Below are 14,763 nucleotides of genomic sequence, written 5' to 3' on the forward strand. Positions count from 1 at the left end.
TGTTGAGGCAGCGGTTTGCACGTCACCTTTTGTTCTCCACCATGTCTGCAGGAACACAGAAATCCAGTCTTTTTCCAGCGAGAGCCACACAGTGAGAAATGAAAGGATGCAACTTCGCCATTTTGTCATAGAGGTGAAAAAGCATTTTATTATCAACTTCACTCTCTGCTCTTGCCCCCCCCCCCCCCCCCCCCCAACTGCTTCCAGATTTCTCAAGTGATTCAGACCGTTGCAAAGTCTAAATTCTCAACTCATCATTCTCAACAACATTTAGCCTTCCCGGTACATTCCGCTAACATTTGCATTGCTAGCATGCTAATGTTAGCGTACTAGCATTTTTACCAATTTTCATGGCTACATACATATATTAATACTTAGCGCTATCATGCTATGTGTTAGCATACTAACACTAGCATAGTAGCATTTTTAGTCATTTTTATGGCTAGACACATATATAAACACTTAGCACCATTATGCTAGATGTTAGCATGTCTAGAGATCTCTGATAATGTTAAACGTTAAGTATTTAGAAGTTCGGAAACAGCTTTTTATGTCTTATTTTCTCTTTTTATGTCTATTATATTGGGTAATCGGCGTGTAAAGGCGACTATCGGGGTGTTATTCCATGTCTAGAGGGCTCTGATAATGTTAAAAAGCGCATTTAGAGGGTCTGAAACAGCTTTTCATGTTTTACATGTCTTATTTTTTCTTATTATATGTACTATATTGGGTAATAGTATTTTAAAGGTGACTATAGGGTTGTTATTTCATGTTTAGAGGGCTCTGATAATGTTAAAAAGGGCATTTAGAGGGTCGGAAACAGCTTTTTATGTCTTACATGTCTTATTTTATATATTAATAGGAGTTTAAAGGTGACTATAGGGGTGTTATTTCATGTGGGCTCTAATGGATGAAGCATATGAACACTTTCTAAAAACTTACAAGAATGCAACAAACTAAAGAAGCAGAAAAAACATACAAGACATAAAATTAAGCTGAACAATCTTGAGAGTGTGTCAGAAAAAATATTATCGACAATGATTAGAGAAGAATAAAAAAAAAACATTAGAGCAACCTGGAGCATTCTAAACAGTGTTATAAGGAACATGAAGAAAGCAGACTCCCTCATTATTTTATGCTTGGATACGCCAATAACGATGACGTGAATGAGGTAGTTGAAAAGTTGAACATCTAGTTTGTCAATATTGGACCAAAACTGGTGGAGGAGATAGACAGGAATCCTAATTCCATGTTCCTCACTGACGGGAAAAAAGGAAATCACTGATTTTGTTCGTTAATGTAAAGCAAAAACATCAACTGATTGTCATGGAATTGAAATGGACACAATAAAAAGGCTCAACGACGAGACTGGTCAATTCCCAAACAAAATGAAAACAGCTAAAGTCGTTCCCATTTTCAAATTGGAGGCAAACCTCAATTTACAAACTACCGACCAGTTTCCTTATTAACCCAATTTTCCAAAATCATTATTTCAAATTTAAAACATGTATTTAGAAGGTCGCAAACAGGTTTTCTATGTATTTTATGTCTCATTATGTCTACCATATTGGGTAATAGGAGTGTAAAGGTGACTATGGGGCTGTTATTTCATGTCTAGAGGGCTCTAATCAAGTTAAAAAGCATATTTGGAGGCATATCATATCATATCAAGTCGGCCATGTTGCTGCTCAAAGGCGTGGGTTTGGCCGTGAGCTTCTCCTAGTGTGTTTTAAATCTTCCTTTTGGATGCTTTTGCGTGTTTTGAGTCCACCAAAAACTGTGAGAATAACTGCAATTTATTTGTCCAGAGTGAGTGATGAATGGCGTCCTGATGGATGAACTATGAAAATATTCCACCCTGGCAGGCTCCTCTTGTGTTTTTGCTTTATGTGACACAAAATGGGAGTGGAGCTGCTGTGCTGGCGTGAACTCATCCTCGCGTCACGGCCCTCCTCTCTTGTGGTCTGGAGCTGCATTTCTTCCAGAGAGGCTGCGGGCCTCTCGGCGGTTTGCAGGACTCAGCCGCACTCGGTCGTGGACCACCAGAACAAAACCTCCTGTTGGCAGGATTATGACCCGGCGGCCTGAGGTTTTCCTCAACATGAAAAAAAGGCCCTGGAGTTCTGGTGCCATGAAAGTCGCCAGGAGATTCGAGCTCCACGCAGGCGCTGCCTCACATGGATGAATGTAGCTGGAGAGGAACCCGCTCACGGTGGTTTACTGCTCCCGTTACAAGCCTGCCAAGGATGATGGGAGCTTTTCCTTGGCGTCCTTGGAGGTAGATCTATGCTGATCAAGAGCCACATCTCCATGTCTTTACTGGAAGCGCTAGTATGAATTACTTGCCTATGCGCATGTGGGGCTTAGGGCTACACGAGCATCAAGAAGCGTGCACAGCGCAATTTCACATTCAGATGATAAATAGAGACTAATGTGAGGGTTTAACCCTCTGGGGTCCCTTCAATTTCCCACCCTTCTCGGTCCACTTACACTTACCACTTAGAACTTGAAAATAACTGTCCAATCTCATTCTAAACAGCAAATATTCTTAGTCTTATTTTCTCTTTCTTTCATTTCTAGAGGTCTTTAATAATGTTAAACACCACATTTAGAAGGTTATGAACAATTTTTCTATGCCACATGTCTTATTATGGCGAATATACTAGGTAATAGGAGTACAAATATTGTGTAACAGGAATATAAAGGTGACTATAGGGGTGTTATTTCATTTCTAGAGGTCTCTAATAAGGTTAAAAACCACATTTAAAAGGTCATAAACAAGATTTTATGTCGTATTTTCTCTTCTTATGTCTACTATATTGGGTAATAGGAGTGTAAGGGTGACTAAAGGGGTGTTATTAGGAATCTAATAATATTAAAGACCATATTTAGAAGGTCATAAACACATTTTTATGTCTAATTTTCTGTTATGTCTACTATATTGGGTAATTAGGAGTGTAAAGGTGACTGTAGGGGTGTTATTTCATGTCTGGAGGGCTCTAATCATGTTACAAAGTGTATTTAGAAAGTCATAATCAAGTTTTCTATGCCTTATTGTCTCTTATTTTGTCTACTATGTCTGGAATAGGAGTGTAAATGTGATTATAGGGGTGTTATTTCACATCTAGAGGGCTCTAATAATGCATATTTAGAAGGTTGTGAACAGGTTTTCTATGCTTTAACTATGAAAATCCAACCTTGTGGAAATTCACTTATCACAGTCAGGTGTGGACCCATGATAAACAAGGGAATACTGTATCTGAAAACAAACCAATGGAGTAGAAAAGAAAATGTTTCTATAGTAATATTTCTATTTTGAATAATTGTATGATGTATGCATGTCCAGACTTTAGAGACAAGGAAGGGTTGAAGAACAGTGATTTTGCAGAAAAGGCTGGAACGAACGCCGGTTTGAGACATGTGGGAAAATTACATTAATTGAGTTTTTGGACAAGAAAATGTGGAAATGTTTTTTTGGAATGACTGAATGGACGGACCGAAGTGTTCTGGATGAGCTCAACGATTTGACGGTGGAGCGGTCGGAGAAACGTGTTGCGGAAAATACGGAATTTCATGTGGAAAATTGTCCTGAATGAGCTGAATGTTTACAAAAAATGTGGGAATTAAACATAGCAAACATGAGCGTGTGGCTGTGTAAAGATGTTTCTATAGCATGTAGAATGCCTTGCTTTTCGCTATCGTGGCAAGACATTATATAAACAAGATGTGACTTGTTCTGTGCCAACTTTGACGTCGTGGTCGTCCTTCGTGGTCTTGTTCTTTTTCTCTGTACCGGCAGAATAGCAAATCAAAATGCGTTTATAGCGTACTTTCAAGCCCAATGCTTCTTGTAACGGTGTTCCTTCACAGCAGTCATCAGTGCAATGATCACTACAAAGAACAGAACTCCAGGTGTTTCCATCTGTCTCTGCACTTGCTTTGTCCATTTTTTTGTCTTCAACCTTACAAGAATAAAGCCCTAATATTTTGTTAACCAACCCTCGGCACCTTTTAAAAACACAATTGCGCAAGAAAAATAAAAAAAACAAACAAGAAAAATAGAGAAAGAGGAGTACATTAGAAATATTGCATCAAGGTCATAATCTGGACATACGGTACAGACATCGTAACATTACAACATAAAAGGTTTACAAGCATTACGTCAATATACTATGAGGAAAAAATAAATACATTTCACAATAGAAAAGAAATAAATTTGCATTTTGTGGGAAATTAGTTTGGGAAAAAGTTGTGATATTAGGAGAATAAAGCCAAAATATTCTGAGGAGTGTTCTGAAAATGACAAAAATGACAAGAAAAAATGACAAGAGGACTGTTGAAATATTTGTCAAATTGGGGAAAAACGACAACAAAAAAATTAGCAAGCATAACTTTAACATAATTTCCGCAATACCCGTGAGCTGAGTGTGGTTCAGCGGCATACAAGATGGATGGATGGAATTTCCACAACAATCATTTTCACAATAGAAAGGAAATAAAGCTGCAATTTTGAGGGGCAAATTAGGTCGGGGAAAAAGTTGTGCTATTACGAGAATAAAGGCAAAATATTATGGGAGGTGGTATGAAAAAAATAACAACAGGACAGTTGAAATATTTGTGAAAATGAAAAAGGACAAAAAATTTTTACAAGCATAACGTCACGATAGTGTGAAGGAAAAAACAATAATTTTGACGAATTTCCACAATAATTTTCACAACAGAAAAGAGATAAAGTTGCAATTTTGGGGGAAGGTAGGTTGGGATGAAGTTGTGATATTCCGAGAATAGAGTTGAAATACAGTATTATGGAAAATGTGATGAAAAAAACGACAAGAAGACAGTTGAAATATTTGTCAAATTGGGAAAAACGACAACAATAAAATTGCCAAGCATAACATCCGTCCATCCTGACCAGATGCCCGAGCCACCTCACCTGGCTCCTCTCAATGCAGTGGATCCCGGAAGACAGTGCTTCTCACCTTCTCTCGAAGGGAGAGCCCAGCCACTCTACGAAGAAAACTCATTTCGGCCACTGGTACCCGCCATCTTGTCCTTTCGGTCACTACCCCAAAGCATCGGTGAGCGTCGGAACGTAGGAATGTATACTGTGAGGAAAAACCATTAGTTTTGACGATGTCCGCAATAATTTTCACAGCAGAAAGAAAATTAAGTTGCAAATTTGGGGGAAATTAGGTTGGAAAAAGCTGTGATATTACGAGAATAAAATCCAAATAATATGGGAAGTGTGATGGAAAAAAAATCTTATTTTGACAATTTCGGTCCCTCTCGTTCTCTGCACTTGCTTTGTCCATTGTTGTCTTAAAGCTTCCTCTTTCGGAAAATAAAACAAACTTGCCGTATCACTCGGAAAGTATGAACATCCAGCAGCAGCACAACATTTTGTCATGACTACTATTTTGATGACAAATATACCGAACCAAGTCCACCATCTACCTCGAGAAGCGTTTGTTTATTCAGCTTTAGCTGAGAGGTGTCACCTCGATGACGTCACTTCCGGAAACGAGACTGAACAGCGAGAGCTAGTTGAATTATAAATGTGATTTTTGCAAATTTACCGTTGGCTTTCAAACTTGGAACAATGTAGAGGATTTAAGCAAAGTTGATGAATCATATCTGGGAGCCTTTAACAAGAACACAAATAAATGGAGGAATTTTGGTGCGAAGCAACACAATTGCAGGAGATGTCCACCCATGATGATTGCTGGCAGGTCTACAAAATATGCTGGAAATGGAAGTTTGCTTTTGTGTTGTGTTGTGTAACTGGAACACAAGAGTTCATGGTCGTCCTGGATGTGTCGTGTCACTGGCCAGCTTAATTATGCGTGCTCACCGAAGCTGATAATGTGTCCGTTCCACACTCCATCTCTCATTAGTTGCTCCACTCGGCATCGGGGGGGGACATGGCGTCGCTGGGGCTCCGGGTCCTGGCGCTGGCCTTGTGGCTAAGCCCAGGAGCTCGGGGGGATTCGACGAAGCCGGCCCGGGCGCCTCTGATTCCTCACCGACCCTTTGTGGTGGTCTGGAACGCTCCCACAGAGCCGTGCCGCCTGCGCTTCCAGGTGGACTTGGACCTGAGTGTTTTCGACATCGTGGCCAATCTGAATGAAACTCTGAGCGGGCCGAACGTGACCATCTTCTACCACAGCCACCTGGGCTATTATCCGTACTACTCCAACTGCGGCACGCCCATCAATGGCGGGCTTCCACAGAACCAAAGCATCTCCAAACATCTCAGCAAAGCCCGCAACGACATCGACAAACTGATCCCGCACAAGGACTTCCGAGGGCTGGGCGTCATTGACTGGGAGAACTGGAGGCCTCAGTGGGTCCGAAACTGGGGCACCAAGGACATCTACCGAAACAAGTCCAAGGAACAGATCCGGAAGCTTCACCCCAACTGGCCGGAGAGCAAAGTGGAGAAGGAGGCCAAGGAAAACTTCGAGAGGGCCGGGCAGGCCTTCATGAACCTGACCTTGGCCTTGGCTGAGGGTCGCAGGCCGGCCGGTTTGTGGGGCTTTTATTTGTTCCCGGACTGCTACAACTACGGATACAAGCAGCACCCGCAGCGCTACAGCGGCGAATGTCCCAACGTGGAGCATGTTCGCAACGACCACCTGATGTGGCTGTGGAAGGAGAGCACGGCGCTCTACCCCTCCATCTACCTGGACTACGAACTCAAGTCCTCCGCCAACACCGTCAAATTTGTCCACTACAGAGTCAAAGAGGCCATGAGGATCGCCTCCATTGCCCGTCCTGACGTCACATTGCCAGTTTTTGTCTACTCCAGACCTTTCTACGCCTACACCTTTGTGGTTCTGTCTGAGGTAACATATTTTCATGGATATGAAGCTCAGTGTATGCAGGTGGACTTCCTTTTTGTCATATTGGTGTGCCGTTTACCTGTTTACCACTTTCTAAATGCAGTTTTTAACATTATTAGAGCCCTCTAGCTGTCTGTGGGGTGTTATTTAATAACACCCCAGAGACACCTTTACACTCCTATTATCCAATATAGTAGACATAATATGCGAAAATAAGACATACTGTATAAGACATAGTAAATCTGTCTACCACCTTCTAAATAGTTTAACATTATTAGAGACCTCGAGACATGACGTAACACCCTTATAGTCACCTTTACACTACTATTACCTAATATAGTAGGCATAATGAAAGAAAATTAGACATATAAGACATTACCGCCTACTAAATACACATTTTAACATCATTACAGCCCTCTAGACATGACATACCACCCCTCTAGTCACTTTTACAGTACTATTATCCAATATAGTAGGGATAATAAGAGAAAATAAGGCATGTAAGACATAGAAAACCTGTTTACCGCCTACTAAATACACTTTTTAAACATCATTAGAGCCCTTTAGACGTGACATAACACCGCTATAGTCACCTTTACACTCCTATGACCAAAATATTAGACATAATAATTTAAAAAGACATAAGAATTTACAACCTAATAAATACACTTTTTAACATTATTACAGCTCTCTAGACATGACATAACACCCCTATAGTCACATTTGCACCCCGATTATTAGTAGGTATAATAAGAGAAAATAAGATATAGAAAACTTCGTGACTATTTTTGACCAAGTAAGACGCTAAAAGCATACCACTTCCACACGGAATGGGAGGCGAACTTTTTATCAGTGCATCCATGCAGTGTTAAGGGACTGTAATATCAGGTAATGTGTCATCAATGTAACATTACTGACACCTAGTGACCAGTGTAGAATACTACATATGACTTGTCTGAATAATAATACTTGTAGGCCATAGTCAACTACAAAACAGCCATCTTTTATCAATTTTTGAGAAACCGCGATTGAGTGAGGGAGCGATATTTGAATCGTGAAGTGGAGAAGGACGACTGTACGCTGCCAACAAAGAAATAAACGATGGCGGTGTGAAGGTAAAATGTCCTTTTCTGTGGTTCTTTTTCCAGAGCGACCTGGTGCACACCATCGGTGAGAGCGCCGCCCTCGGAGCTTCCGGCGTTGTCCTTTGGGGGTCGTCAGAGTACGCCCGAACGCAGGTACCACCTTCAGGTTTGTTTGCAAAACAAAAACCTCGAGTCACAGTTTTGACAACTTTGGAATCGACTTGACAATAAATGATGAAAAAATGAGAAAAATTAGGAAACATAAAATAGCCCAATGGTAAGACATCATTGTGAGAAAAAAGGTAAAAAGTGAAAATTATAAGACAAAATAATAATCACGACATCAAAACTCAAAATCATGCAATAAAATTATGAGATAAAAAGTCAATAATTATGAGATTAATTACGAGATAAAAAGTCAAAATTGAGATAAACGTCAAAATTACAAAATAAAATGTCAAAATCATGACATAAAAAGTCCAAATTCCAAGATAAAAAGTAATAATCATGAGCTCAAACAAAAAATTCTGCAATGAAAAGTCATAATTACGAGATAAAAAGTCAAAATTACAAAATAAAAAGTCATAATCATGAGATCAAAATACAAACTTCTGTAATAAAAAGTCATAATTATGATAAAAAAGTCCAAATTTATGAGATATTTATGAGATTGTTGGAGTCCATCCAAGGGGGGCTGGAGATCACCCAAACTGGTGACGCCGTCGATCTACTGGGAGACTTCAACACCCATGTGGGCAATGACAGTGTGACCTGGAGGGGCGTGATTGGGAGGAACGACCTCCCCGATCTGAACCCATATGGTGTGATGTTGTCGGACTTGTGTGCGAACCACAGTTTGTCCAAAAAGAACACCGTGTTCAAACACAAGGATGTCCACAAGTGCACATGGCACCAGGACACCTTAGACCGCAGGCCACGCGGGTGAACAGCTGAGCTGTCAACTGATCACCACCAGTTTAGATGGCGAGGCAGGATGCCGGACAGACCTGGGAGACCCAAAGGTTTAGTGAGGGTGTGCTGGGAACGCTTGGCAGAGTCTCTCGTTTGTCGAGTCTTCAACTCTCACCTCCGGCAGAGCTTCACCTGCATCCTGGGGGAGGACGAGGATATAGAGTCTGAATGGGCCGTATTCCGTTCCTCCGATGCTGAGGCAGGCGATCGAAGCTGCGACCGCATGGATGGCTTGTGGGACTCCTGAAGCAGCTGACAGGTACCGGCAGGTCAGGCGACACGCGGCTTCGGCGGTGGTCGAGGCAAAAACTCGGGTGTGGGTTGAGTTTGGTGAGGCCATGCAGCGCGACTCTTGGTCAGCCTCAAAGAGGTTCTGGCAAACCGAACGATGCCTCAAAAAGAGGAAGCAGTTCCCCGTACACACTGGGCGGTGGGGACGGAGAAAGGAATACTTTGAGGACCTTCTCAATCCCACAGACATACCTTCCATAGAGGAAGCAGAGACTGAGCACACGAACGCAGACAGTTCCATCACCGTGGCTGAGGTATCCGGGGTAATCAAAACGCTCACCAGGGACAAAGCTCCAGGGGTGAAGGAGTTTGGCCCTGAATTCCTCAAGGCTTTGGCTGCTGAGGGATTGTCTTGGGTGACACGTCTCTTCAACTTTGCATGGAAGTTGGGAGCAGTACCTCTGGATTTGCAGAGCGGGGTGGTGGTCAGCCTTTTCAAGAAGGGTGACCGGAGGGTACGTTCCAACTACAGGGGGATCACACTTCTCAGCCTCCCTGGGAAAGACTATTCCAGGGTGCTGGAGAGAAGGGTACGACAGTTGGTCGAACCTCGACTACAGTACAGTAGGTGCAATGTCTTTTTCATCCTGGTCGCGGAACACTGGACCAGCTCTACACCCTTGCAAGGGTAATGAAGGATACTTGAGAGTTTGCCCAACCGGTCTACATGTGCTTTGTGGACTTGGAAAAGGCATTCGACCGTGTTCCTCACTCTGGGAGTACAGGATTGGTGGCGCGCTACTACGTGCTGTTTAGTCCCAGGAGCCTGGTTGGCATTGCCAGCAGTAAGTCAAGCCTGTTTCCGGTGAACATCGTACTCCGCCAAGGCTGGCCTTTGTCCCCATTCTGTTCATAATTTTCATGGACAGAATTTCTAGGCGCAGCCAAGGTGTCGAGGGAGTCCACTTTCGGGGCCTTAGGATCTCGTCTCTGCTATTTGCAGACGATGTGGTCCTGATGGCCTCATTGAGCTGTGACCTGCAGCGTTTACTGGTACGGTTTGCATTTGAGTGTGAAGCTTCTGGGATGAGACTCAGCACCTCCAAATCTGAGGCCATGGTTCTCAGTCGGAAAAGGGTGGATTGCTCCCTCCAGGTTGGGAATGAGGTCCTACCCCAGGTGGAGGAGTTCAAGTATCTCGGGGTCTTGTTCACGAGTGAGAGAAGGTTGGAGTGTGAGGTCGACAGGTGGATCGGCGCAGCGTCTGCAGAAATGCGGCCGCTGTACCGGACCGTCGTGGTGAAGAGAGAGCTGAGCCGGAAGGCAACGGTCTCAATTTACCGATCCATCTATGTTCTCACCCTCACCTATGGTCATGGGCTTTGGGTCGTGACCGAAAGAACGAGATCGCGGATACAAGCGGCTGAAATGAGTTTAGCTGGACTCACCCTAAGAGATAAGGTGAGGAGCTCAGACTAGAGCCACTGCTCCTTCACATGGAAAGGAGCCGGTTGAGGTGGCTCGGGCATCTAGTCCACCTCCCTGGTGAAGGGAGAAGGCCCCGGGGAAGACCTAGGACACGCTGGCAGGATTATGTCTCATAGCTGGCCTGGGAACGCCTTGGTGGCTGGGGACCGGGAAATCTGGGATTCCCCACTGACCCGGACCCCGACAAGCGGAGTAAAATGGATGGATGGATGGAATTATGAGATAAAAAGTTGAAATTACGAAAGAAGAAAGTCAATCCTATGACTTGACTCGACCTGTCTTGTCTCGACTTGGACCTGCATGTCTTTACTTGAAATTGGTATTAAAGACTCTTAAACAGTGACTTTGTCCCACGTCTCCCAAAAAGCAAACAATGATGGATTGTCTCTGAAGCTGTTTTGTGACCGCAATATTCACCATAAAAGTTTTGCTTGTCCCTTTTTCGGCGTTAAAGTGCAACTTTAGTTTGAAATGTTTGTTTGGATGAGGGAGTGTAAGAGAATATGTGCGTTGAAGTTGCGCTTGTGGCTGTGCTTGCTGCAGAGGAACTGTTTGACAGTGAAGAAGTACATCGACGGTGCGCTCGGCCATTACGTGGTCAACGTCACATCGGCCGCCAAGCTGTGCAGCAAAGCTTTGTGCAAGAAAAATGGCCGCTGCATCCGCAAGAGCCTCGACTCGGCCGCTTACCTCCACCTGAACCCGCGCTTCTTCAACATCCGCCGCCGGCCCACGACCGCCGGCCCCCCCCGCTTCCACGTCACGGGTCACCTGAACAATCGGGACATCCTGGACATGAAGCACAAGTTCACCTGCCAGTGCTACCAGGGCTGGATCGGCGTCCACTGCGAGGTGCCGCAGATAGCTGCGCCCACACGCCCCGACGTCCGTCTGCCTCATGGCCCGTGGGGCGGCCCGCTGCTGTTCCTCACGCTTCATTTCTCCTGCCTGTGCATCATCATGCTGCTGGGACTCATCAAGTGTCTCTTAGTGTCGACCACCACAACAACATGAAAAAATATCCACTTCGTCTTAGCACATCTTTTCATCTTATGGAAACAAAGGAAACATTCTCAAAGAAAAAATATGCCAACGGTAAGTCACAACTAGGACATAAAACTCCAAAGTAAGACATAAAACGTCCTAATTAGGAGATGAAACTCCTAGTTATGACGTAACAAAATCGTGCGATAAAAAGTCATAAATATGAGCTAAAAACCCTAATAATAACATAAAAAGTTGAAATTCCAAGATAAAAAGTCCAAATTACGAGAAAAACTCATAATAACAATATTAAAAGTCATTATATATAAAAACTCAAAATTACACAACAAAAAGTCAGAGCTAAGAGATAAAGACTCAAAATTACGAGATAAAAAGTCAGAATTCTGAGATAAAAAATCATAATTAGGGGAAAGTCAAAGTTTTTTGTTGAAATATGTCATAATTATGACATAAAGACTCAAGTTGTAATTAGGTGATGAAATGTCATAATTACGAGATGCCAAGTCGAAATTACGAGATAAAAAGTCGTAATTAGGAGATTAAAAGTCAGGTTGAAATTACGAAATAAAAAGTCGTAATTAGGAGATTAAAAGTATTAGGGGATAAAAAGTCATTGTGACGGATAAAGTTTGTGTAAAATATGTGTAAAAAAAAAATGTGTAAAAATTATTTTCGAAAATGGACATTTCGCTTACTTCGGTGTTGGAAAAAAAAGCAAAGGGAGAATGCGGCTGAAGAGCCGCGGGTTGCAGACCCCTGTTGTAGAGTGTTTCTATTCATACGAGAATCGAGCTTTTTTTTCTTGCCTGTGTTGGTGACTGCTTTGTTTTCCCACATTTTAGTCTACGTGCTTTCATGCCTTGCTTAACAACATTCATGAAGGAAGAGAATAACAAAAATGATTGGAAATGGTCATAATCTTTCAGCATTTCCACTCTTATTGCTCAATATTGCAGACAATATGAGAAAATAGGGGGGCCGCACGGTGGTCTAGTGGTTAGCACGTTGGCCAACACAGGAACAGCCTGGAGATCGGGAAGACCTGGGTTGGATTCTCCCTTGGGTATTTCTGTGTGGAGTTTGCATGTTCTCCCCGTGTGTGTGTGTGGGTTTTCTCCGGGTACTCCGGTTTCCTCCCACATTCCCAAAACATGCAGGTGAGGTTAATTGACGACTCTAAATTGTCCATAGGTATGAATGTGAGTGTGAATGGTTGTTTGTCTATATGTGCCCTGCCATTGGCTGGCCACCAGTCCAGGGTATACCCCGCCTGTCACCCGAAGTCAGCTGGGGTAGGCTCCAGCATGCCCCCACAACCCTAATGAGGATGAAGCGGTATAGAAAATGGATGGATGGATGGATGAGAAAATAGACATAAAAACCCTGTTTTGACCTTCTAAATACAACTTTTAACTTATTAGAGATCTCTAGACCTGAAATAGCACCCCTATAGTCACCTTTATACTCTTATTATCCAATATAGTAGACATAATAAAAGAAAATCAAACAAATAAGACATAAAACCGTTTACGATCTTCTGAATATGCCTTTCAACATTAATAGAGCCCTCTAGACAGGAAATAACACCCCTACAGTTACCTTTACACTCCTATTACTCGTTATAGTTGACATAGGAGAAAATAAAACAAAAAGACCTTGAAAGAAACTGCTTACAACCTTCTAAATCTACTTTTTAACATGATTAGAGCCCTCTAGACATGAAATAAGTGACGTCGGGGATTCAGAGTTGCTTTAGCTCGTAGTGGATTACAGCCGCAAGAGCAGTCGGTGGTATTATATTATGATTGTTATTCTTATGATTATGATTATTGTGACATCATTCAAAACTGCAATAAAAGCCTGCTGTTCCGCCAATCAAGTCTGGTGCTTGTGTGTCTTACCCAACGTTACAGTAGGATTACTGACACCTAGCGACCAGCGTACAACACTACATGTCATCGCAACCTCGTTCAGTGAGTCGTCCGAATGCTTTACATTTGTTTTTACTTCATTTTTATGTTGGAAAATGCTCCATTTAGGCCAAAAAGTACGTACGATGTGCTGACACGTGCATATTTTCTGAGAAGTAACAGGCCGCAGCGTGATTTATTCATTTATTGTGAAAAACCCATGATGGAGTGAAACCGCACACAAAAAAAAACCACACATCTGAAATGTGCAATTTTCTCACCAAAATGAAAGGTTTTCTTTGTTTGTCGTGTAGTAGATCTTCACGTCATCGCTGTAACACAAACACACACAAATGACGTGGAATGATTCCTAAGTCATCTCACGCACCTCGTCTCTTGGCCAAAAACGTCTGACAGGGAACGGATGATTGACGCTTTGCTTTTTTCTGCCAAGGAAGATTTTGGAGAAGACGTCAGCCACAGTGAGGTCATGAAATAGTGTGTGTTTCCTTTTGAGAGACTCATCGTGTGTGTGTGTGTCCGATGCACACAACACACAAACATTTGAGCAAACTCCGACTTGAGCATCACAAACTTGATCCTTCTCACTCTGCAGCTCAAAAGCATTTCGGGACAAACTCCGGTCACACTTTACGAAAAGGTACACAAAACAGGTTAGCCTGTTTTTAGGCTTAACCTCAAAAATCTACCAAAATGTTGCCTCGGTGTGCATACGTTTACCCAATTTAGCAGACATTATCCAAGAAAATAAGACAAAACAACATCTATGACCTTCTAAACACACATTTGAACATTATTAGAGCTCTCCAGATGTGAAATAACACCCCCAAAGTCACCTTTACACTCCTATTACCCAATATAGTAGACATAATTACAGGACATCAGACATATCCTGTAAGATAGAAAACATGTACAATCTTCTAAATAGACTAACATGATTAGAGCCCTCTCGATGTGAAATAACACCCCTACAGTCACCTTTACGCTCCTGTTATCCAATAAAGTAGACAAGAATATAAAAACAGCCCTACAGTTGCGTTATTAGATCACCGTTACGACAATGAAGTCAAAATATTATGGTAATAAAGTCATATTGAGAAAAAAATAGAACATAAAAGTTGCCAATTATGCAAACTTAGGTCGAGGATAAACTTTTTTTGGGTCAAATGGAAGCTTTTTTTTCTAAATTTCTGCTGTGGTAGTGTTATT

General features: G+C 42.5%; 2 protein-coding genes across 3 annotated transcripts in view; both read left to right on the top strand.

Annotated features, from left to right (window-relative positions):
• The first annotated feature begins 5,917 nt into the window (after nt 1-5,917).
• Nucleotides 5,918-13,787, top strand: hyal6 (hyaluronoglucosaminidase 6). Of its 2 annotated transcripts, none has more exons than XM_054776326.1 (3): nt 5,918-6,845; nt 7,991-8,093; nt 11,162-13,787. In XM_054776326.1, exons 1-3 carry the CDS (start codon nt 5,922-5,924, stop codon nt 11,746-11,748), a joined length of 1,614 nt encoding a protein of 537 aa, XP_054632301.1. In that variant the 5' UTR covers nt 5,918-5,921; the 3' UTR covers nt 11,749-13,787. The 2 variants fall into 2 exon arrangements, with proteins under 2 accessions (XP_054632301.1, XP_054632302.1); XM_054776327.1 differs by having other exon boundaries at nt 7,991-8,080.
• The window catches only part of LOC129181298 (hyaluronidase-4), a 56,492-nt gene continuing 49,755 nt past the window's right edge, over nt 8,027-14,763 (top strand). Inside the window, exon 1 of the mRNA XM_054776331.1 lies at nt 8,027-8,080. The gene's annotated coding sequence lies outside the window, so the exon portion shown is untranslated. The remainder of the gene's footprint in view (nt 8,081-14,763) is intronic.

Source organism: Dunckerocampus dactyliophorus, chromosome 5 (genome assembly GCF_027744805.1).
Source record: "Dunckerocampus dactyliophorus isolate RoL2022-P2 chromosome 5, RoL_Ddac_1.1, whole genome shotgun sequence".
NCBI classification, from domain to species: domain Eukaryota; kingdom Metazoa; phylum Chordata; class Actinopteri; order Syngnathiformes; family Syngnathidae; genus Dunckerocampus; species Dunckerocampus dactyliophorus.

Coding starts and splice junctions, on each gene's coding strand:
- hyal6 (XM_054776326.1), top strand. CDS start 5,922: ATGGCGTCGCTGGGGCTCCGGGTCCTGGCGCTGGCCTTGTGGCTAAGC. Junction 6,846..7,990: donor CCTTTGTGGTTCTGTCTGAG/GTAACATATTTT, acceptor TTCTTTTTCCAG/AGCGACCTGGTGCACACCAT. Junction 8,094..11,161: donor AACGCAGGTACCACCTTCAG/GTTTGTTTGCAA, acceptor TGCTTGCTGCAG/AGGAACTGTTTGACAGTGAA.